This window comes from Mustela erminea, chromosome 15, assembly GCF_009829155.1.
Source record: "Mustela erminea isolate mMusErm1 chromosome 15, mMusErm1.Pri, whole genome shotgun sequence".
In the NCBI taxonomy this organism is placed as follows: Eukaryota; Metazoa; Chordata; class Mammalia; order Carnivora; family Mustelidae; genus Mustela; species Mustela erminea.
This window is the reverse complement of record NC_045628.1, coordinates 59,725,899-59,751,777: the sequence shown is the minus strand read 5'-3', so window position 1 is coordinate 59,751,777 and position 25,879 is coordinate 59,725,899. Positions and strand designations below refer to the sequence as shown.

General features: G+C 41.3%; 1 protein-coding gene across 4 annotated transcripts in view; it reads right to left on the bottom strand.

The window, feature by feature from the left end:
* Positions 1 to 16,885: 16,885 nt before the first annotated feature.
* The window catches only part of CYSLTR2 (cysteinyl leukotriene receptor 2), a 36,514-nt gene continuing 27,520 nt past the window's right edge, over positions 16,886 to 25,879 (bottom strand). For 3 of the 4 annotated variants that reach the window (XM_032314893.1, XM_032314892.1, XM_032314894.1), the window contains one exon: positions 16,886 to 18,608. In XM_032314893.1, the coding sequence (XP_032170784.1) occupies positions 17,570 to 18,607 (1,038 nt within the window). In that variant the 5' untranslated portion in view covers position 18,608 and the 3' untranslated portion in view covers positions 16,886 to 17,569. Of the gene's footprint in view, positions 18,609 to 22,070; positions 22,100 to 25,879 lie in introns of those variants that run through there. The other variant, XM_032314895.1, reaches the window with a different exon arrangement.

Here is a 25,879-nt window from a genome sequence, read left to right as displayed (position 1 = left end):
GTCCCCGAGAGGCATCAAGGCCACACAGCTCCTAAAGAGCAGGGCCACTCAGGCTCAGGTGTTCTGAGTGTGATGTCCCTAGACATCATGCAAACGGTTTACACAGTCAAAAGGAAAGAGCATGGGCTTTGGAGTCAGAACAGAGTTCAGCCTTGGCTCCACCAGATGTGAGCTGTGTGGCCTCAGGCTTGTTAGTACACCTCTCTGAGCCTGAGATGCCTCATCTATAAAGTGAGCAGGAAGATCACTCGAGAAGTGCACAGAAGGGCCCAATGCAAAGCCCAGGGGACTTTGCATTACTGAGTCCCAGGGGACTCAGTAATATGCTGAGTCAATGATAATCATTCTTTTTAGGACCTTCATGACCTCTTGATATTTTTGAGTTCCCAAAAGGTGTAACCATACGGAAGAAATAGCAAATCTTATTTGCTGACTTCAGCCCCAGCCTTAGGGAGGTCTGTAAACTAGGCCACGTTACTTACCCGCTTAGCCTTTAAGTTCCTCACTTTAAAACCAGACTGTTGTGCGAGGATCAGTGAGCTGATGCACGTGAGAGTGCCATGTCACGTGGGAAAGCCTGCCTCGATGTGCAGCTGTGGGGGATATTTGGAAGTGCGGGGTCAGTCTGGAGCCTGTAGCAGTTCACAGCTCCAACACTATTGATCAGAGTACTAATCACAGGTTCTAGAAAGCGCATGGCAGAATCTTGCTGGAGCTGTAAAGAAACTTCGCCTTGGGCGCCTTGGTGGCTCAGTGGGTTAAAGCCTCTGCCTTCAGTTCAGGTCATGTTCCCAGAGTCCTGGGATCAAGTCCCACATCAGGCTCTCTGCTCCTTGGGGAGCCTGCTTCCTCCTCTCTCTCTGCCTGCCTCTCTGCCTACTTGTGATCTCTGTCTGTCAAATAAATAAATAAAATCTTAAAAAACAAAAATTTCGCCTTAAATTCTACGTCTAGTCGTGTATATATGTAAATAGACATGTAAATTGTCTAGGTGAGTATAATAATACGTTCTATGATGATATCAGTTTAATTATACATCACGTAAATCCAGCAAGAGGCTTGTTCTTTTGTTTTGAAGCCCTTTCGAGCACTGCCCTCAGGCCCGTCTGGGAGTAAGTCCTGCTGTCTATGCTGATTGACAAAAATAAACCATGACACTGTAAGCTGGGTCACCAGACACCCAGATGGAGCCCCGAGGTCACAGCTAGCCCCGAAGGCAGCATGCCCCTGAATAGGAGACCTCGAATCGCCATGATTGGTAGGAAGGCATTCACAGACATGAGCTCCCTCTGAGATAAATGGAAGACAAATATGAAAAAGCCATTTGCAAATTTCCCGACAAATCAGGTCAGGAATAGGCCCCGCAGAGCAGAAAGCACCTTTGAGGTTGTTGGCAGCTGCTGGTGGCAACCGTCTCTGATGGGTGGTCTGGCAGCCCAGCTCCACCTGGAGGGGAGCCTCGCGGAGCCTGTTCCCTCCGAAGGATGCCTTCGCCCTTCCACCCGCTTCCATCAGCTAACACTTCTTACGTTCTTACTGGTCATCTGTTTGCCGCACATTCTCCATCCGTGTTTTACTAGAGGATTCTCTTCGCACCAGAGAATTTGCCAGTATGGCCTGGCATACAGAACAGTTTCACCCGAGAGAAGTCAATATAGTGTTTTAGAATGCAAATAAATGCAAGAGGGGAAAACCCAGATTGTTTTACGGAGCCACTGGCCGAGTGGATATAGTTAGCAGCTATCGGGTCCTTGAAAAATGAAAATTAATTTAATTCAATTGGAAGAATGACAGTAATCACTTCAAATAGGATAATGCGATAAATAACCCCTTACATAAGGAAAGGAATCATTTCAGTTCTACAGATGCCTTATTTCAAGGAAGGCTGAAATGAGTTTTTGATGCAAATGGCGTTCATGAAAGTAAAGTGCTGCACTGAAGACCCCTTGGGTGAGACTCCCACTTCTGGACACCGGGCTTGTTCTCACATCCCAGCCAGCTGGGGTGTTCGGGTCCCCAGAGGTTTATACTTCTCTGAGTAGTCAGTTCCTGTTGCGGCAGTAACAAATTACCATAAACCTACTATCCACACCGATTTTTGCTCTCTTTTGCTTCTGAGATCAGAAGTCCTGATACGAGCCTCACTGGGCTAAAATCAAGGCAAAGCTGTGCTCCTTTTGGAGACCTTGGGGGAAAATCGCTTCCTGGTGTCTTCCAGCTTCTAGAAGCCATCTACATTTCTGGTTCCTGTCCCCCCCACCCCCCTCCGTTTTCAAAGCCAGCAACCTGACAGCTTCAAATCTCTCTCTAACTCTGACACCTGCTTCCAGTTTAGACCACGCACATCGAGGGTACACGTATCTGCTCAAACACACAGGAAGCCCAACAGTAGGAGCAAACCCGAGGATAAAGCACAGACCGTGCGTGATTATGACGTGCCAGTGTAGCTTCATCAATGGTCACAAACGTACCAGCCTGGGGCAAGGTGTGGTAGTGGGGGAAGCTATGCATATCTGAGCTAAGGGAATAAATGTGAAATCTCTGTACATTCTGCTCAATTTTGCTGTAAACCTAAAGCTGCTTTAAATAAATAAAAATAAGTGAATTAAGTCTTGTAAGGAAAAAATGATCTGAGCAATGTTCCTGTAAGGGTTTATTTGCATTTAACTGTTAGCTCCTTGGGAGAGGAGGCCTGACAATTCGACTTTCTATCCCGGGAGCAGCACTAATGCCTGCCCGGGGTGGGAGCTAAACCCATGAATAAGGACCAGAGGGTGAGCCGGTGGTCCTGAAGTTTCGCCCCCCCGCCCCGCCGTAGCCCCTCAGTGACAGTGACTCTTTGCAATGTGACCCCCAAGCAGTGCTGGAGCCGCGAGCGGCCAGCAGAGGGCACTGTGCAGACGCGGTAGCCCAGGTCTTGCCGGGCCTACTCCCACCCCCCAACACCCTACTCCACCACACCCCGCCCCCCCCCCGCCCCGCCCCGCCGCCCACACAGACCTAGCAATACCCAGAGCAGGTGCTCAGCGTGAAGCCAGGGATGGAGAAATGTCTTTTTGAACTCAACTAGTTTCCTTCTCTTGAGACAAAGTAACACAGATATTGTTTTTCGGAAAGCAGTGGAGAATGAGGTTTGCCTCTTGCAAATCACTAATTGTGGTTTTCTTGCTCTGACTTAAAATGTCCTTTCGCTACAGCAGATGTCAGGAGGCAGGGGGGAAACGTGAGCATGGGCAATCCCAGATCTCTTATTAGAGGCATAGGTTTTGTTTCTTCTGAGGCTCCTTTTTGTTTTCTGTGTGCTGGAAATCAAAGGCTTTCTCTTAGGGGTCTGTTCTGAAGACTAAAGATAGTGTACAGAAAAGGTAAGTCCACGATCTTATGCCCTTTGCATTCATTTTGGTCTTACACTCTTTACACCCTTTACACTCTTACAAGTTATTGAAGACTCAAAAAGCTTTGTTTATGCAGATTCTATCAATCAATATTTACCACATTAAAAACTAAAATTTACTTTTCAATTAAAATTCTCATTAAAATATTCATTTCATTAGGAAATAAGCCCACCACACACTTTAAAAACATGTTTTAAAAAAATAAATTTTACAAACCATGTTTTTATGAAAAAAGCTGTATTTCAAAATAAAAAAAAGCCTAGAAGAGTGACATTGTTTCCCATTTTTGCAAATCTCTTTAATATCTGACATTTACTTATATGTCCTCATTCAGACTGTTGTGGTATCACACTCACACCTCATGTAGCTTCTAGAAAGCTCTTCCGTACAATCATGAAAGAATGAGAGTGAAAAATGCAAATAACATCTTAGTGTTCTATGAAAATCCTTTTGATCTCGAACTCAGTAAGTGGTAGTGATTACATTGTTACCTGAGTGAGTTCATTCCAAATTTCTGGGCAGCCACACCAGCCTGTAATATGGGATGCTCCAGGAGGTGACTTGGTCCTTGGAGAAAGGATCTGACAAGAGGCTACGAGGCTTATCACTCAGCATGCAAAGAACCCAATAAGAGCTGGACTAATCCATGAGATGAGTCACATGTTGGCCCGTTGGACAAGCCTGAGCTCACCGGCCTTCCAATGCGTGCCAAGGCGATTATGTGTCTTAAACATACAAAATCAAGAAATCCCTGAGTGCACCTGGTTAACCAAACCCTTTATTTCAAATTTACATAAAGTCTCTCTTGCAGTGACTTCCAAACTGTTTCGTTTCCTTCCTGCTTTTGATGATGAGACACATTAACTGTGTTTCCATCTCCTCCCCAGCAGGCATCCAAGCCTGATGAGTCCCTGTTAACAAATTGCTGCTTCCTGCAGAGACCTATGAGACTTCCCTGGGCCTTAATTTCCCCACATCTGTCCAGGTTGGCACAGGGCTTCCCCCGTTGTCTTCGGGGTGGGGGGTGGGGGGTGCTACCAGCCAGCAGGGCCAGAGCGCGACAGTGTCCATGGGTCTCTGTCAGATTCCTTCTTCCTCCCCTTCCACTCTCCTCCTCCTCAGCCACTCCCTCCTGGCCATCCATTTCAGAGCCCCCTCTTCTTGAACCTTTAGAGGCTCAGCCCTCTTTGTGGCCTTCATTTCTCCGGAGTTTCCTCTGTCTGCCCTACCCGAATCCTCCATACCCCGACTGCTCGCTCCCCATCCATCTAGACCCTGCTTCCCTCCTCTCTCCTTCATGCATTGCACATTGCAGCTTCCCATGCCAGGGCCATGCTGGATTCTCAGCACATGATTCAGAAACAATCTACAAAGTCAGTGGCATTTGGACTCACTTTCCCGATGAGAAAAATAAGGCAGAGAAGAAGCTTGCCCAGGTTCCTATAGCCAGTTACTGCTGGGACCAGGGAGTCACCTTGTGGCTGCCCAGCTTTCCATCACATCACTGATGTCTCTTCTAAGAAGCTTCTTCATTTGACGCCGTCCATGTTCACTCTCTTTCCCATGCACCACCTTTGCTAGGTCTCTGTACACACACCCTCTATGAGGTGCCTTCTGGACACATCTTCAAGGAGACTACAAATTCACCAGGTACCAGTGATGCACCAGGGACCGCTCTCATCCCCAGGGAAAGGGATGTGAGCAAGCGTTGTCTCATGGAGCTGTCACTCTCTCCTTTGTGCACTGACAGTAGGTCTCGGTCAGGATCCTTTGCTTCTGCCTTTAGCCCAAAAACACTTTCATCTTAGGCACAAAGTTTAGCAAACCCCTCCCAGGCTTTCTTCTTGCAAAGGTCACTCTGCATGCAGTGCACTATTTAGTTCCCACCCTTTAAGGGTGGTTGGCTATCCTTCAACCACTTTGCTTTTCCTCACTCCTACCCTCTGTACCACTTCGGGGCACCTGTCCTTTCTGGAACCTCCCCTGTGCTCATAGGAAGCCTGGCTTCCCACTGTCTGCAGCAAGCTGAAAGCTGCCACAGTGGGGATGGCTCTAGGAGCTGCAGGGTGATGGCACCCTAGAGTCCACTGAGATGCCCTCGCCCGTGAGGCCAAGGACAGGCCAGAGGCCCCCCGAGGACTAGTCCTGAGTAAGGATGAGCCACGTTAGGGAAGCCGAAACCAAGATTAGGTGCCTCATTCATTCCCAGTCATTCATTCAAAATTTGTTTTGAGTGGCTTCTTTGTTTCCGGGGCTCTTCTTGGCATGGGCCGCAGCCCTAAATGAAACCAATGAACTTGCCCTAGTGGAGTCAGCAATATATTGGGAAAGACAAGCCACACACAAATAAATGTGTATGGTAACATCACATGGTGATAAGTATTGGAAAGAGGAATCAAGCAGTGTTGGGGATGGGCCTGATGGAAGGGAGGAGTGGGTGCCATTTTAGATCGAATAGTTAGAGAAGAGCCTTCTGGGAGGGGCAGCATTTAAGTGAAGTAATAAATGAAGTAAGAGAATGGTCCAAGCCAATACCTGAGGGACAGATTTCCAGACAGAGGAAACAGCTTTGCAAAGGCCCTAAGGTGGGCGTGTGCTTGTGGGTTTTGAGTAGAAGCAGGAAGCCAGCATTGGTGGAGGGAGTGAGAGAGGAAGAGTGTAAGGGGTGAGGTGGAGACAGCCAGAGCTTCAGTCATGAGGGAGCTCACAGGCCATGATAAGCTGTTGGGATTCAAACCCAGAACTTCTGATTCCAGATATAGAGCTCTCTACATTGTACCACACTGCTTCTTGAAGAGTTTTCCTAAGAGATAGTCCGGGTTGAAGGTCAGCAAAAGTGATCGTTTGGACTGTCTTGATGTTTGCTTTCCTTCAGGTCGCTGGCAAGCCAACCAACAGTCAGAGGGAAGGTCATGTACAAGATCACGAATACAAAGGACAAACATCCTGACATCTCCCTTATTCTTCCCATAGAGTTTCCCCAGGTTCTGAGTTCACAAAGCCCATGAGGAGAGAGGAGTCTGCCATAAGGAGAGCCCAGAACCACTGGGCCAAGGAGGAGCAGTTCGCCTCAGATGTATTGCTGCATCTGCAGAAAGATCTGTGTCACCCTCGAAATTTATGCTGAGGCCCTAATCCCCAGTGGGACTATATTTGGAGATGGGGCCTTTCGGGAGGGGATTAAGGTCATAAGGGTAGGGCCCTAATCTGATAGGACTGGTATCCTCACAAGAAGAAGAAGAGGCACCAGAGAGAGTTCTCTGTCTCTGTCTCACTATCTTTCTGTTCGTGTGTACAGAGGAAAGGCCATTGCAGGACACAGGGAGGCAGTAGTTCTCTGCAAGTCTGGAAGAGAGGCTTCCTCAGTAACCAACCCCAAAGGCACCTTGATCTTGGACTTCTAGCCTCCAAAACTGAGAAAAAATAAATGTCTACGTTTGAAGCTACACAGTCTGTAGTATTTTGTTATGGGAGTCTGAGCAGACTAACGTACACTCCAATGAGTTCTGTTTTCTTTCGCATCACTGGACCTCAAGCAAGCCAGGCCACGGCCTACCTCACCATCAGGTTGGAGAGGGGCATTCCCTCTGACTCCCAGGAAAGGCAGTTTTGCTTGCAGAAGGGCTGAGGAGGGGAAAATTCGGAATCCAGGATGCCCTAACTTGTTTGTGGTTTTGTATCTTCATCTGTAAAATGGAGATGATCCTACCAATGCTGTGGGGGAAATCGTAGGTACAAAATTCAACTGAATAAATAGTTGCTGACCTTATTCATGCAAAGTGTTGTATTGGCAAGAATGTAAGGATACACATGTGCGATCTGTTACAGGAAATTTTTCTCAGTAATAATGTATGTGTAGAAAATAGTTGTGAAAGCATTTTGGGAGTGTCAGATTTTTAGATGAGGAGGGTTTTTTCCCTATAAAGTTAATAATTTTGTTATTTGTTGAATGTAAATGCACTGATTTTTGTAATCATTATTGCCTTCTAAGTATTGTCTCTTAAAGTGGTAAAATATTTACAAGACTCTAATACATTTGTGAATTTAATTAAACATTTAGAAGTATTGAAATAGGTTTGCAATGTTTAAGTATTTAGAAAAAAATACCTTAGTATATATATTACTTATTATACTTATATATTTATTATACCTTATTATATATCATTATATTTATATATTTTGATTTATTAGTTATGTACATAGTCTAGGACTATTTGGGAGGCTGTTGATTATTTGATGTCCAAGGCAATGCTAATAAGCTTAATAAATGTATATATAAGATTACAACACTATGCACTGCCCCAAGGTAACAAAACAATGGGAAGAAGTTGGGGGGGGCTGTTAACAGTGTGGAGTAGGGGGTGTGCAGAGAGACCCCGAAGCAGCTGCCAGACATCTGAGAGATAATGACAGAGAGAAGGATAGGGGGAGCCTTGCTGTAGCCAAAGAAAATAAATCCTCTTGGGCACTTTCTTGAAGGGATGTAATAAAGATTCTAATTGCTTAATTACTCCTGCCGGTGTTTATGTGAGTGTGCCTTCCCTGCTGGAGCCCGACCACACAAGCCCCTGACTCCACATAGGTTACAGGAATGAATGTGCACGGGAAATGCACGGAATTATTCAAATGAAGCAGTTTTCTCTGGAGTATTATCCAAATAGCCCAAAGGCTTCCCTTCTGGGAAGTACAAATCGACTAAACGTAAGATGTCTGCAAAGTGACTTGTCCAAGTCCAAGTTGAGGATGGTGGTGTTTCGGGGAGAACATCTCAGGGAGGCCTACCCTATATGAGTACTTTGCTAAGTGCTTTTACATACGTTGTCCTATGTCATCTTCACAGCCCCCCGAGACAGAGCTCAATATTTTCAGGCTTACCGACTAGCAAATAAAAACTTCGAGGGAGTGCCTTCCGTGCCTGAGGACTCCCGACCGAGAGTTTAGACACAGGCTCCCAGGCTGCGAGCCCCCAGCCTCCCTGTTGCTCCAAACTGCTTCCCCAAACCACAGCCTTGAGTCTTGTTTGTGACCCACAACCTCGTCCCCACCATGCTGTGGGGGCTGCATTTCTTGCGGCCGTGTGGCAAAATGGAACAAACCACCACAAAGGTTAGGTAAAACCCCTAACCTTCAGTTTAAGCTTGTGAATGTCAACCCTCCCCTAAAGAACAGGCGGTCAGGACTGAGTTCAACCAGGTTTTGGGTTATTTTTGATTTCTAGCACACATCTCTGATCGTCTAACCTTTATCTTTTGAGATTCTGGCTTTGTTCCCATATTTCTGGAAGTAACAAAGTATATTTACATAAGAAACTGTTTATAGATGTCTACGTTTGAGAGGTGAAGGAGACCCAGACTTGCTTTGATTTACGATGAATTTGGCTTCCATGACCTCACTTCTTACGCAGAGGATAAAAGTTCTTTTTTCTGACAGGATCTGGGGGACCCGCCTAGAGCAGGTCCAGGAGGCTTGCTTCTCCCTCATCACAAGGGCCAGCACTGTCTTCTGGACTCCCTTCTGTCCAGAGCTGCATTACGCCCAGCATAATCACTGCGTTCTTTTAAGTAGGAACATGAGTATGTGTTTTCAGAACCCTCAAAATAACAAAATTCAACTATGAAGAACAAATTAGAGACGACTAATAATTAATTAAAAGTAAATAATTAATAAAAGATCAGCTTACACAAAGCATCTAGTAGTTCATGACAACTTGCATTTCTGCAGGGTTTTATAGATTCCGAGAGGACTGACATGCGCTTTCATATTTTATTTTGTCCTCACCACTACTTTGCAAGATGGGGCAAGTATGTCACTTCCATGTTACAGATGAGAAAACTAAGGCAAAGACATCAAAGTCCTTTGCCCAAGGTCACGTGGATGGAAAGTATCAGAACTGAGGCTGGGTCTCAGCTCATTTGACTCAGTGTTACAACGCTTTATCCTTTATAAGCATGTTTCTTCTTCAGATTTGTATTTTCCTTTGACGTAGAACTTACAGACTCAGGAGCTACTTTGGCATATATTCAAATCTGAAATGGAGAACCATTTCTAAAAAAATGATTCAACTTTTCCCAAAGAGGGCAGTTGGGGGTCGGCAACATTCCGAAAAGAGTATCTGAATTTATACACCATGAGGAGCATTAGTAAAGCTTTTAAAAAACACAGTTAATCAAGCATGACTACAAATACATTCAATAAGAATTTCCAGGTGTGGGTTAGTTTATTTGTTTGTTTGAAGAGTTGATTTCAGCCCAAACTAAAAAGCACAAGTTTAAATGTGGACAACATTAGGCAATCTGAGAACTGGTGAGGAGAGTCACTGATTTGCAAAGTGAGTGGCTCCTGTGCTCAAAGGCTTATACCATTTCATGGGGGTGTCTGGGTAGCTCAGTGGGTTAAGGTCTGTGAACTCAGACACTTGGGTCATGATTCTGGGGTTCTGGGATCGAGTCCTGTATTAGGCTCCTTGCTGGGGGAGGGGGGTGCAATAGTCTGCTTCTCCATTTCCCTCTGCAACCGCCCCCCGCCCCCGCTCACACACTCTTTCTCAAATAAATAAATAAAATCTTAAAAAAAAAAAAGACGTGCCATTTCCTTACAGGCAAACTTAATAAGATTAATTTGTACATAGCTCCTCCAACAGAGAAGACAGAATGAATCGCATACAATTGAACATAATGAAGAATGAATTCCAACCGGCTATGGGGCATTGTTTTATATTTACACTGAAGATCTAGTCTACATGTTCCTTAAAGAGCAACGTTCCTTGTACGCAGATGACTCTAGTCATCACACAGTCTTCCTCAGAAGTGTTCCATGACTCCCCAGTGTCTCTCGAATCATGCCCACAATCACCCATGATCTTACCCAACCTGCTTCTACAGACTTGACGCACAACCATTGCCCTCCCCAACCTCCTCCACCAGGAGGCCATATGCCCACCAGTTCACATCAGATTGCTTACAATTTCCAAAAAGCACTAGATTTTGTTGGGTTGGGTCTTTACCCACGTCCCTCAACTAAAATGCCCTTCCCTTTTACCCTTCCTCAGTGTCTGCCCATTAAACTCTGCCTTTTCTTTAAGGGTTAAGGTAAACAGCTCATTTTCCAAAAAAAAAAAAAAAAGTCATTTAAACTAGAATTCTTTCTCTTTGTGTTCTGTTGGTGGTTCGTCTGTCTGTTCCTAGCTTATAAACACCCATCAGTTTCGGACTTATGCTCGGTGTTACGTGGTATAAAAAAGATTGAGTAGTGAATTTAATTTAATGTGGTCCCTGGATTGGAATGCATCCAGGAACTTAGCAAAAATAAACATAAAACTTCTTTGGAGGAAAGCCACATAAGCCTCAAAAGATTCCCACTCCTCAGGTTCCAAAGAATGGGCCGGGAGTCAAAAATCACAAAACACACCAAATCACCATGGATGAGAAGCAGCAAAAATGATATGCATGAAAGTAATATTTCAGAATACAAGAGATAAAGAGAAGATCTCAAGACCAACCAGCAAGAAAGTCAACTCACTTATGAAGCAGTATCACACTCTAGTTTAGTGTGGTCTAGAAGCAAATAAGGTCTAAGTGGCAAGTGTGGTGGCTAAGGGCATGAGCTCCGGAATGCACTGACTGGGTTTCAATGCCACTTCTATCCTTTGCAAGTACATCTTAGCAAGTTACTTTACCTCTCTATGACTTAGTTTTTCCATCTATAAAATATGATTAATACCATTTTCAATTTCTTGTACTATATGAAAAATGCACACATATTTCCTAGAAGATTATCTGGGATTAATTAAAGGAACTGGACAGCTGACTTCTCATTGGCAACAACAAAAAGCAGAAGACAGTCACTCTAACTATCAATCTAGAACTCTTGATTTACCCATATATTAATCTATATCTTTGTTCACTACTCCTTCTTGCATTCCAGAATGCCCATCTGTTACCATTTTTCTTTTGCCAAAAGTACAATCTTTAAATTTCTTTTTGTGAGAGTTTATTGGTTAACTCCCTAAGTGAAAATCACAGTGAAACATGAACACCACATTGAAAGTCACTTGAAACTCCCCAGGTTTCAACAGGTTAAAAGTCTAACCATCTCAAATGCTTCAAAAGAGACAGATATGTGGAAGTTCTCGTACACTGCTATCAGGAGTTTGAATTGGTAAAGCCAGTTTGGAAAAGAGTTGAGTATTACATAGAATTGTGGATCATGAACACATTCCTAAATATATAATCTAGACAAGTTTTTACATATTCACACTGAAAGACATGTATGGAAATATTTGTAGAGCCATGGTTTCCAAAAGAAAAAACTGACAATAATCCGTCTCCATTAACAGAAGTATGGATAATTAAATGTTATGCTCGTACCAGCAGTAGTATCATGATTGAACCTCAAGAAGATAAAGCTGAATGGAAAAAAACTGTTACCATAGAAACTATTTCTAGAAAGAGCGAAAACATTGAAACTATAATCAGTTGCCCCTTGAACAATGTGAGTATTGGGGGTGCTGACCTCTCACACAACTGAAAATCCACATATAATTTCGGGCTCCCCCAAAACTTAACCAATAGCCTACTCTTGACCAGAAGTCTTACTGATGAAATATAAATGGTATGTAACACATATTTTGTATATTGTAGGGATTACATACTGAATTTTTACAATAAAATAAGCAAGAGAAAAGAAAATCTTATTAAGAAAATCATAAGGAAGGGGAAAATACATTTATAGTACAGTACAAATACATTTACAGTACAAGGGGAAAATACATTTATAAATACAGCAGCGCTGTACTTATAGAAAAAACTCCACAAAAAAGTGGACCCACATGGTTAAAATCTATGTCGTTTAAGGGTTGCATGGAGATGCATTTATATGGTAAAGGAATTTTTAGCACAAAATTCAGAATAATGGTTACCTCCAGGATCAGAGGTACATAAATAAGTGTGGTGGGACTAATAAGATTCTATTTCTGGGGTGCGTGGGTGACTCTTGATCTTGGGGTTGTGAGTTTGAGCCCCACGTTGAGTATAGAGATTACTTAGAAATGAAATCTAGGGGTGCCTGGGTGGCTCAGTGAGTTAAAGCCTCTGCCTTGGGCTCAGGTCATGATCCTAGAGCCCTGGGATCAAGCCTCACATGGGCCTCTCTGCTCAGCAGGGAACTTACTTTCTCCTCTCTCTCTCTCTCTGCCTGCCTCTCTGCCTACTTGTAATCTCTGTCTGTCAAATAAATAAATAAAATCTTAAAAAAAAAGAAAGAAAACCTAAAAAAAAGAAGTTTCTAATTCTTAGAGTAGGGAGTAAGAACAGAAGTAACAGTTTTATTCTTCCTTAATTCAAACATTTTTGTTTGTTTGAAGGATCTTGTGAATAAAGAAAGCATCATCTTCATTTTAAGAAAATTAATTTACAGAAGACTTGAAGCACCTATCCCACAAGGCTAATAGGAAATTCCATCTTGGCCGTTATACGGGTTCCCCAATTTGAGAGTTATATAAGAGTTTGTTTTTCCCTGACTTGAGGGTTATGCAAAGGTCCTGATGTTCTACAGGATCCAACACAGGCTGTAGTAGCTTCCTTCCATGTCCCACAGGCCCTGCTATGTCTGTCCCACGCTTGGCATGCAAGGATCTTTGGGGACAAGGAAGCAGGGGAAGGACCATGGGTCCCTGGGCTTAGAATTTTGAAGCAGCTGAAACTTCTGAGACCTTTCCAACTCCCCATGTAAATTAACCTCCGTTCCTGTCTATGTATCTTTGAAATACACACTAACTTTTTTTTCCATTTATTTATTTTCAGCATAACAGTATCATTATTTTTTCACCACACCCAGTGCTCCATGCAATCCGTGCCCTCTATAATACCCACCACCTGGTACCCCGACCTCCCACCCCCCCGCCACTTGAAACCCCTCAGATTATTTCTCAGAGTCCATAGTCTCTCATGATTCACCACTTTTTAACAAGTTCTCTATTGTTAAAACTCTCCTTGCGGCTTTTATTAGCCATGAGTAGCTGCCCCTATCTACTTGAGGACAAAAATATCTTAGAGGAAGGATCTCCTATCACCATATTCTCTGGATTACCCCCTCCCACCTACCTGCATTCTCCCCAACAGGGTCTCTATTTTCAAGCCCTTTTCCAGAAAGAAAAATGAAAGCTCTGTAGAAAGCCATCTCCCTTGTCCATCTCTCCTCGTAAAGCTGTTTTTGGTCAGTTTGACAACATTTTTGTTGCAGAATAAATTGTAAGTCATCTTAATTAAATCCAACGCAGAGACTGGTCATTCAAAATAGTTACAAAACTTAATGGCATTTGCTTCTTAGGTCCCCACTGAAAACACAGAGTTGCAGTATCATAATTCCTCTAAAGCTGACACAACAAACACCCTTTCTCCCAGTTGAACAATTTGTGTACTTGCTTGAGGGGCTATCTAATCTTTCAAACAAAAAGAACTGTACCTAAAACTTTGGGACACTCTTGGCGTTCACTGTGGTAAATAAAGAAATCCATTTTGTTTTCTTCCTCAAGGACAACATTCTTTACCAGATGAGATGCTTCACCCTGACTGGAGAAAGGGAAAGTCTTGGAAAAAGGAAAAATAAGTCATTAAGCATGTATTCTCTCACACACCCACATACACACATACGCAGGCACCATAGGTTTAAAGACACAATGACTCACAACCCCTCCATTACTGTTGATTCCAAGGATGTCGGTTGCTCTCAGGTACCCCAGCTTTACCTGGGCTGTCTTACCTGTCGAGAGTTGTTGAGATTTCTAATCACCTTTTGAAAATCCTTATGACTTTACAATATAAACTTCTATTTTAGCTTTTGTCTTTCTTCGAACCCATCATTCCTTCACACTCCTGAGCTGCTGGGGCCACTACATAGGTACCAGCCATGTTGGGCTTGGATGCCTGGCTGGCTGGCAGCTCTTTTCCACCTCACTTGTGGTGCAGGTGACTCACTATGTGGCTTCTGCAGTCCCATTTCACCCTTCTCCCAGCTGAGATTTCAGTGGGTTTAACCCTCCTGCAGGTGTAGACGTTGACCATCCTTGTTGCATCAGAGAAATCCTTCCTTGGTCTAGTTTAGGAGCCGGGGTGTAATCTGAGTATTCTGATCAAAAGGAAGCCCAATGACTTTGTTTGGAACAGGAGATACCCTGTTTCTTCTCCTGGATAGAAGAAAGGGAGCATGTAGCCTCAGGCTGCTTGCAATCAGCTTGTTTCCATGAGGGGATTCAGCCATCAGATAGGGCCGATGCCTGGAGAAGAAGGCTCACAGAAGCCCCTGCTCTATAGTGCCTGAAGTCCAACTTCTCTCTGGATGTTAAGTTATGTGAGATAGTGACTGGATTGTTTAAGCCACTCGGAGATGGGTTTTCTGCTGCTTGTCTCTAAAAAATATCCGGATATACTAAATAATCTCTGATCCTAGGAATTGATTCCAGCCATCCCAAGAGGGGTCTCCCCTCCCATGGCAGGGCTGGGTGGGTCTCCCTCAGAGGCCCAAATCCAAGTCTAGCCATTTCCTGCTTTCCTTTCTCCTGTCTGTGTTCAGTGCCCATTTCTGGCGACCTTTCTTTTCTGTCTCATTTCTTTGAAAACGAACAAACAAAACCCACAGAATCCATTTGACTTTTAAAGTTTAATTTAAACTTAATTTTTATTTCAACAATACATATTTACAAGTTAGATGGCTGAAAAGTTTTTAACAGGAAAAGAGAAATCTCCACTCTATTGTTCTACCCCTAATTCCCCAGAGGCCATTCCTGTCTCTCCTTTTCATTGTTTCTTCTGGACTACAGCTCCTGTTGCTAAATAACATTTTTCTACAGCTTTTGTCATTCCCTAGCTTTAGTTATTATGCATTTTCTGTGACAGAAGATGGAGATCTAGACATCTTACACCTCTCCCCCGGATACATACCCTCTCATTTCTTAAAAAAGTTGCATCACAGTATTTTGTTATTTACATTATTCTCTGTGTGAACATTATTTACAGCTGAGCCAAATAGTGTACTATGATTATATTTCTGTTCTTAAACAACTGTTTCTTTCTACGAGCATTCAAGGATCACAGTGTCTTTTCCCTTGTTTATTTTTCTATGTATTTTCACTAGTTCATCCCAAGTTCTTCAAGAAAAATATAAATCCCTCCAATGCGTGCAAATCAATTAGTTTCCTTTTTCTTTTCTGCTATCACCAACATCTTATTTTCTTCACCTTTCTCCTGTGTTGGATTCTTTGTTTCCTAGATCCCATGTTTTCCCCTATCTTGGCTTAATCATTTATTTTGGAGGAACACATCCTCCAGCGGTTTTCTGATAAAAAGTGCAAGGGTGATAAAGAGTGTTGAGACCTTCTGTACTAAAAATGTCTATCTACCCTCTCATTTATTTGTAAGTGTTTTTTATGTTTGGGCCTTTGTGCCCCATGCCCCTACTCCCTGGCCTTGCTGGCCCCCAAGTGCAGTGGTCATTGACTATTCATAATTAAGAGTGAGGCTCTAACAGGCTGACTAGGTGCTCTCTGAATGTGAGGGATTATTTGCAGTGTGGGCTTCCCTGTCAGGTAGGTAATAAGGGAGGTTCTGGCTTTTTTGTTAGGAAATCCTCAACGGTCAGTTAGTCTTTTTCTTGGGTTGGACAGTTTCCCCACAGTGGAATCCTATAGGCACCTGTTTTGATGGGATATGAGTCTGTCAGCATTCTGATAGCCCCCCCACCCGGGACTCCTGTTTACTATGAAGACATTTCCTTTCTCCCTAGCTTGAGACCACCACCTCCCTCCCACACTCTACCTGAGGTCAGTAACTCCAAAGAGAGTATCTTGTGAAAATGAGAAGGGGTAGGTGCCTGATGGGGAAAGGGAACTTTTATTCAGACCTTCAACCAATCTTTCCTGGAGTTTTATAGGGAAAGCAGTGGAGTAAACACCCAGCTATCTCTTCTCCACAGATATTTTTTAAACACTTACAAGCTGTGTGAACTTGAACAAGCTTCTTAATTACTCTGAGCTTCAATTTTTTCATTCGTGAAGTAGAAACACAAGGCTTTGGTGTGAGGGTTAAATGGGGTTGCTGAATGCGAAATGTCTGGCACAGTCTGCCCAGCATGGAGAGGGCATTCAATTGTTCATGGTACAGTGGTCTGGGAGGTAGCAGTTGGTAGTCTCACTAGGTTTGTTTCAGTGGACAAAAGAACCCCTTCCCAATATCCAGTTCTTTTCTATACTCTCTCAAAAGGAAAGCCACCCTATTCATGTTTTGCCAGCATATTAGTAGAATTTCAGAGGTACAACAACCTTTGTGATTTATCCTCTACCCCACACTCTCTCTCAGTGCCCACCCAAACACTTAGAGCAACCTCCTCTGTTCTGGCTCCCACCCCATTGGATTAATGTGCAAGACTGAGAACTGAAGTGAAGTCAGTCCAAACCCAAATCCCAAGAGTAAAACTGATTCCCTCTTCTCTGTATTTTTACCCATAACCCCTCTAATCCTAGGCAATGGCCTAGTTCTTCCTCCTACTCTTCCCATCCTTTCTAGCCTCCTGGCAAGAAAGAGGCAAAGAGAACTTTCTTGCCTTCAGTGTGCTAGAGCCTCTATCTCAGTCCAAAATGAAATATCTCCTTCTCCCTACTTTTCAGCAGCTCTTTCTGGCCCCAGACCTCCTCTCCCTTTCTCTCTCACTGTTCTTGTTTGGGACCTGTTAAAGGGCAACCTTCTTCACAAAGTCTTTTCAGTGAATTCCTAGGATGCTTTTCTTATCTGCTCTGGAACCTCCTTTAGCTTTGTTAACTGGTTATATCTTAAAGGACTGCAGGTGTAAGAGGGGCTGGAGAAGCTGGACAAGTTGAGATTGTCTTAACCGTGATCTAGAATGCCTGGTGGGACCAAGATCTGGTACAGAATCTGACAAAAAGAAGCACACAATATGCTAACCACTTTTTCCCCAGTCTGACATTTTAGGTTGCAAGACTAGTAGAGACTTTGCCTGCTACATTTCTCATCTAGACTCAACCACTAAAAACACACCTAATAAAATGTTTGAAGTAGGACTTGATTGACCTTTGTTGGAAATGGTGTAAATATATGGTCATTTGAGACTACGTATGAATGAATGTGAGCACAAGGATACAAGAACAGGCCTTATCTACAAAACCCTTAAACTTGTGTTTCCTTTTTCAACCAGATGCAGACAGGAATGTTGCACTTTGTCTTCCGTAGGTGATCTTTTCTGAGTGTAGCCCTTAGCCTGTCCTTAAAATTTTCCCCAGCAAAGTAATAGAGCAAAGGATTGAGGCACGTATTGGCTGCTGCCAAGGCCAGTGTGATGACCACAGCTTTATGCAGCTTGTCTCCGCATACACCCACTTCCCATGCAAGCAGGTGGAGGGTTCTCAGTACATGATAGGGCAGGAAACACAGGAGGAAGATGATCAAGGCAATGATGATGGTGATAAGAGCCTTCTTGTGAGAAACCCGCACACCCAGTTCTGGGACCTTCACCTTTAACAGAGCTCGAATGATCAGCAGGTAACAAATGTTGAGCATGCAGAATGGCAGCAGGAAGCCCATCACCAAGGCAATGTAGTTCATGATCTGCAGATTAAAAACTTTACGCATATTCAGCTCTAAGCATAATGTGACACTGCCATTCCGCTCAGAGCCATTATTCAGAAGCACTGCTGAGGAAGCCATGATAAGGAACCATATGATCCCACACAGAGTCCAGGCACTCCTGGTGCTGGTGACATGGAGGCGCCTGAAGGGGTGAACGGTTGCCAGGAAACGCACGATGCTCAGCACGGTCAGGAAATAAATGCTGCTGTACATGTTGACATAAAGAGAATAAGACATAATCCTGCAGGCCAGGTCCCCAAATATCCAATTGGAGCCTCTGAGGTAATAGTCAGCTCTGAAGGGTAGTGTACTTGTGAATAAGAAATCTGAAATGGCCAGGTTTAGCATGAAAATATTCACAGACGTGGACTTCTTATAAGACTGCAGGAAAACGTATATGGAAAAGCCATTTCCCAAGGTTCCCCAGATAAATATTATCAGGTACACGGTAGGGTAAAAATCCTTTTTGAAGTTTTCAATTGTACAGTTCCCATTGCTGTTGTTACTGGTGAAGGTGCCATTGGATTCCATTTCTGGTATGGCGGTGGATGGAGGCAAGAACATAAGTTTTCTTTTCATCCTAGATTAAAAACACACACACAAAAAAAGTTACTTCTTGTTCACTACTTACAGCTTTTCAGATTTTAATGAAACAGAAATACTTTGCTACTTGAGTCAAAAAATATCTGAAAAGTCTTTACTGTATGCTCCATTATAAATTTCTAGAATGCAAAGTAAACATTAATTTATTTGTTAAAGCCAAAGCTTCAAACTTGGGAGACCTTTGGCCGAGTGCCTATGCTAATACTGCAGCTAAATCTACCAAAGAGCAGTTGGCTCATCCGAATGTATGGAAAACAAAAGGAACTGGCACAAATTTTCAAGTGCTAAAAGAAAAGTCTACCAACCCAGAGGTTCTATATGCTGCAAAAATACCCTTCAAATATGAAGGAGAAGTCAAGACATTCTTAGATGATGGAAATCTAAGAGAATTTGTTGCTAGCAGACATACCCTAAATGAATGGCTAAAAGAAGTCCTCTAGACAGAAAGGAATCAATAAAAGAAAAAACCTAAGAACATAAAAAAAAAAGGTAAGACATGAAAAGCAAAAATATATAAGTAAGTACAAGAGGATTTTCTTCTCTTTTTGAGTCTAAGTTATGTTTAATGATTGAAACAAAAACTCTAACATTGACGGGATTTGATATGATGTAGGGGAATTTTTAAAGATAATTTATTGTAATTGGGGGAGGGTAAAGGGATATAAAAGAGGTAAGTTTTCCACACTTTGCTTGAGTTGGTAAAATGATGATGTCAATAGACTGTGGTTAGTGACATATGTATAATGTAACACCTAGAGCAGCCATTATCAGAAGAGACCCCAAATTGCTACAGAAATGTTAAAAAACAAAAATAAAACTGGCGGCATCATGTTACGTGATTTCAAGCTTTACTACAAAACTGTGATCACCAAGACAGCATGGTATTCGCATAAAAACAGACACATAGAACAGTGGAACAGAGTAGAGAGCCCAGATATGGACCCTCAACTCTATGGTCAAATAATCTTTGACAAAACAGGAAAAAACATACAGTGGAAAAAAGACAGTCTCTTCAATAAATGGTGCTGGGAAAACTGGACAGCTATATGTAGAAGAATGAAACTCGACCATTCTCTTACACCATACACAAAGATAAACTTGAAATGGATGAAAGACCTCAACGTGAGAAAGGAATCCATCAGAACCCTAGAGGAGAATATAGGCAGTAACCTCTTCAATATCAGCCACAGCAACTTCTTTCAAGATATGTCCCCAAAGGCAAAGGAAACAAAAGAGAAAATGAACTTTTGGGACTTCATCAAGATCAAAAGCTTCTGCACAGCAAAGGAGACAGTCAAAAAAATGAAGAGGCAACCCACAGAATGGGAGAAGATATTTGCAAATGGAAGTACAGACAAAAGGCTGACATGCAGGATCTATAATGAGCTCCTTAAACTCAACACACAAAACAGATAATCATATCAAATAATGGGCAGAAGATATGGACAGACACTTCTCCAATGAAGACATACAAATGGCTATCAGAAACATGAATAAATGTTCATCATCACTAGCCATCAGGGAGATTCAAATTAAAACCACATTGAGATATTACCTTACACCAGTTAGAATGGCCAAAATTAGCAAGACAGGAAACAACATGTGTTGGAGGGGATGTGGAGAAAGGGGAACCCTCTTCCACTGTTGGTGGGAATGCAAATTGGTGCAGCCTCTTTGGAGAACAGTGTGGAGATTCCTCAAGAAATTAAAAATAGAGCTTCCCTATGACCCTGCCATTGCAGTACTGGGTATTTACCCCAAAGATACAGATGTAGTGAAAAGAAGGGCCATCTGTACCCCAATGTTTACAGCAGCAACGACCACAGTCGCCGAACTGTGGAAAGAATCAAGATGCCCTTCAACGGACGAATGGATAAGGAAGATGTGGTCCATATACACTATGGAGTATTATGCCTCCATCAGAAAGGATGAATACCCAACTTTTGTAGCAACATGGATGGGACTGGAAGAGATTATGCTGAGTGAAATAAGTCAAGCAGAGAGAGTCAGTTATTATATGGTCTCACTTATTTGTGGAGCATAACAAATAACAGGGAGGACATGGGGAGATGGAGAGGAGAAGGGAGCTGAGGGAAATTGGAGGGGGAGATGAACCATGAGAGACTATGGACTCTGGAAAACAACCTGAGGGTTTTGAACAGGCGCGGGGGCGGGGGGGTGGCAGGTTGGGGGAACCAGGTGGTGGGTATTGGGGAGGGCGCATATTGCATGGAGCACTGGGTGTGGTGCAAAAACAATGAATACTGTTATGCTGAAAAGAAATTAAAAATAATAATAATAAAAGCTATACAAAGAGATATGCTCAAATACACAAGAGCTAAATCAAAATGGAATTCTGAAAAGTGTTCAAATAATCACCAGGAAGATAGAAAAAAGAAAATAAATAATGCAAATAGAGAAAAAAAATAAAATGGCAGACTTATCTCTAACAAAAAAATAATTACATTTAACATAAATAGTCTAAAGATGCTAATTAAAATACAGATTATATATATAGGTATATATATATAATATGCTTATATAAGAAATTCACTTCAAATAATAGAATTGGTAGGTTGAAAGTAAAAGGATGAAACACACATGCCATGCAAACATTAATCAAAGGAAATAAGGGTTCGCTTTTAATATCAGATAATGTAAACTTCAGAACAGAGAAAATTCTGGGAGAGGGACATTATATTATGATAAAAGAGTTTATCTGCCAAAAGGACATACCAGTTCAAAATGTGTATGCACCAAACAACAGAGTTGCAAACTATGTGAAGGAAAACTGATAGAATTGAAAGGAGAAATACACAAGTCCACTGTTATAGTTGGTAATTTCAAAACCCTGTCTCAATAACAGATAGAGCAAATAGGCAAAAACTCAGCAAGAATATGGAACACCTCAAATACAAGATCAACCAATAGGAACCAACTGTCATTTATAAAATACTCTATTCAGCAACAGCAGAAAACACATTTTTTCAAGTGCTCACAGAACATATAGCCAAAAACACCATATCCTGGGCCATAAAACAAACCTCAACAGATTTAAAAGAACTGAAATCATACAGAGTGTGCTCTATAACTACTATGGAATCAAACTAGAAAGCAATAGCAGAAATATAGAAAACCCCCCAATTTTTGGAAACTAACAACTCACTTCTAAATACTCCATGGGTCAAAGAGGAAGTCTCAAGGGAAACCAATAATGTACTGAACTGAATAAAAATGACAATGCACCATATCAAAATTTGTGGAGTATAGCCAAAGCAAAGCTGACAGAAAACTGTATAACACTAAATGCATAAAGGACCAAAGAAAAAGTTTTAAATCAGTCATCTAGGCTAACCTTCTCAAGAAGGTTAAAAAAACAAAACAAAACAAACAAACAAAAAACCAAAAACCCTTTAAAAGTGGAATAAACTCAGGGAACCTGGGTGGCTCGGTTGTTTAGGTGTCCAACTCTTAATCTCAGCTCAGGTCTTAATCTCAGGGTCATGAATTCAAGCCCTGCATGGGGCTCCAAGCCGAGCATGGAACCTACTTAAAAAAAAAAAAAAAAAAAAAAAAGTGAAATAAGCCCAAAGCAAGCAAAATAAGGGAAATAATAAAGGTAAAAGCAGAAATCAAGGAAATTAAAAACAGAAAAAAAATAGAGAAAAATCAATGAAAGAAACAGCTTGTTCTTTGAAAAGATCAATACAATCAACAAACTTAGAGCAAGATAGACAAAGGTAAAAATAGAGCAGACACAAATTGCCATTATCAAGAATGAAACAGGGGACCTAATTATAGACACTACAAACATCAAAAGTATAAGGAAATACTATGAATACCTCTACATGCATAAATTTGATAACTTAGGTGAAATGAACTAATTCCTTAAAAATAAAAAAAACCTACTTCAACTCACCAAATATAAAATGATAATTAGAACTACTGAGAAAATTACAATTTAAACTCTCAAAAAGAATCTCCAAGTCCAGGTGGTATCACTGGAGAATTCTACCAAATTCTACCTTATTTAAATAAGAATTAACACCAATTCCATAAAATCTCTTCCAGAAAATGGGAGAGGAGGATACACTTCTCAATTTATTTTATGAAGCTACTATTACCTTGATATCAAAACCAGACACACTATAATACAAAAGACTACAAAATCAATATTTCCTATGAATACCGACACAATATCTTAGCAAAATATTAGCAAATAAAATTTAGCAATATTACAAAAAGAATTATGCACCACAACCAAGGAGGATTTATTTCATGCATTCAAGTCTCGTTCAATATTCAATATAATTCATGTAAAAATTTTATTTTTTAGCGTTAATGTCATATTCATCTAAAGTGTTCCTCTTCTTTTTTTTTAAATTGTTATGTTAGTCACCATACAGTACATCATTGGTTTTTGATGAAGTGTTCCATGATTCATTGCCTTTTTTTCTTCTTTCAATTCCTCTTTCTCTTTTTTTCCTCTCTTAGGAAATGAATGATTACCTGATCAAGAGCCCCTCACTCTTTTTGTGCACATTTCTAGGAACATATGCTCTAGATAAACAGGCAAAATGTCTGAAATAAAAGGAGACAAATTTATTAAGATGTATTTCATTTTGCGGAAACTAAACATGTATTTATATTAATAGCTTTTATTATTACAGTTGTAAGGAAAAAAAGAAAGGGCATTACATACAAGTTAAAAGAAGACACCAATTTTGGCATGTTTCAGTCTTTAAAAAATTAATTTAGTATATAACAACTAGTGTCAGCACAATATTTTGATTTGAATAAGGCCAGGGTTGATTTTCCATTGGCTAAACTGAATTTCCTCCATGGAATTTGTGAATTAAGCAATATTTCACCATTTCCATTAAGTTGTTTAAAATTCAAAATTATACATATAAATTTGTATTTAACTAAAAGGGATGGTGACCATGAGTCCTTTTCAAAAGCTTAATTTTATGACATTCTTACTTTGGGACAAATCATAAGAATTTAATGTTTTAACTAGCAGCCACTATGTAACCATATTGTTTAAGAGCTCCAGGAGCTCCAGCAAGGCTTCTAGAGACTTAAGTCAACTTTGCTACTTAGTTCTATGGTCTCCACTAAACTTAATAATCTAAGTTTATTATTAGATTATAATCTAATAATAAAGGGGACACCTGGTTAGCTCAGTAGGCTGGGAATGGAACTCTTGATCTCTGGGTCCTGAGTTCAAGCCCCACATTGGGTGAAGGGATTACTTAAAACAAATAAATAGTTTCCCGGGGTTGTACAGAACTTCCTATTGATAGAAATGACTTGGGACTTTTCAGCCAATCGCATAACCTGCTATACAATTTTGTTGGTTTCCCTTAAAACATCACCATCCATTGCTGTAACATTAAACCAAGCTACCCTTCTTTCCTCATCTATATATGTATGTGTATATATATATATATATACACACACACACACACACATATATATACACATATATATGTATATATATTTATATAAAAGCCCATGATTGGTTATCTTAGTAACCGAGGTGTCCATACCTTGCATGGACCTTCTCGATTCTCCCTTGCATATCCCTGATTTAATTTTGTTAGTTGGGTGGCTCATACTTAGAAAGAAAAATAAAATTGTCAAACAGGCTATGCTGTTGGTGACATGAATTTATCCTTGAAATATAGCTTTACCTTGAAATAAAATATTCAGATGGCTAAGTTAATTGCCTTTACCCACACTTGCTGACAAATGGATAAAAGAACAAATATTTATACAGATACATAGAATATGATTTTGGATTCATTCATGAATTCAAAATACTTTAGAAATAGAGATTTCTCAAAATGGATAAAAGACCTCAATGTGAGACAGGAATCCATCAGAATCCTAGAGGAGAACATAGGCAGTAATCTCTTCGATATTAGCCACAGCAACTTCTTTCAAGATATGTCTACAAAGGCAAAGGAAACAAAAGCCAAAATAAACTTTTGGGACTTCATCAAGATCAAAAGCTTCTGCACAGCAAAGGAAGCAGTCAAGGAAACAAAGAGGCAACCCACGGAATGGGAGAAGATATTTGCAAATGACAGTACAGACAAAAGGCTGATATCCAGGATCTATAATGAACTCCTCAAACTCAACACACACAAAACAGACAATCATATCAAAAAATGGGCAGAAGATATGGACAGACACTTCTCCAATGAAGACATACAAATGGCTATCAGAAACATGAAAAAATGTTCATTATCACTAACCATCAGGGAGATTCAAATTAAAACCACATTGAGATACCACCTTACACCAGTTAGAATGGCCAAAATTAGCAAGACAGGAAACAACATGTGTTGGAGGGGATGTGGAGAAAGGGGAACTCTCTTCCACTGTGGGTGGGAATGCAAGTTGGTGCAGCCTCTTTGGAGAACAGTGTGGAGATTCCTCAAGAAATTAAAAATAGAGCTTCCCTATGACCCTACCATTTCACTACTGGGTATTTACCCCAAAGATACAGATGTAGTGAAAAGAAGGGCCATCTGTACCCCAATGTTTATAGCAGCAATGGCCATGGTCGCCAAACTGTGGAAAGAACCAAGATGCCCTTCAACGGACGACTGGATAAGGAAGATGTGGTCCATATACACTATGGAGTATTATGCCTCCATCAGAAAGGACGAATACCAAACTTTTGTAGCAACATGGACAGGCCTGGAAGAGATTATGCTGAGTGAAATAAGTCAAGCAGAGAGAGTCAATTATCATATGGTTTCACTTATTTGTGGAGCATAACAAATAGCATGGAGGACATGGGGAGAAAGAGAGGAGAAGGGAGTTGGGGGAAATTGGAAGGGGAGGTGAACCATGAGAGACTATGGACTCTGAAAAACAATCTGAGGGCTTTAAAGGGGCAGGGAGTGGGAGATCAGGGTAGCAGGTGGTGGGTATTGGGGAGGGCGCGTATTGCATGAAGCTCTGGGTGTGGTGCAAAACTAATGAATACTGTTATGCTGAAAATAAAAAATAAATTTAAAAAAAAGAAATAGAAATTTCTATTAAAGATTATTAAAGCATAACTGACATATAACATTATGTTAATTTTAAATGTACAACATGACTTTGGGAAAGGATCACCAAAATGAGTCTAGTTACCATCCACCACCACATATAATCAACAGATTTTTTTCTCTTGTGATGAGAACTTCCAAGATCTACTTTCTTAGCAACTTTCAGATATGCAGGAAATAT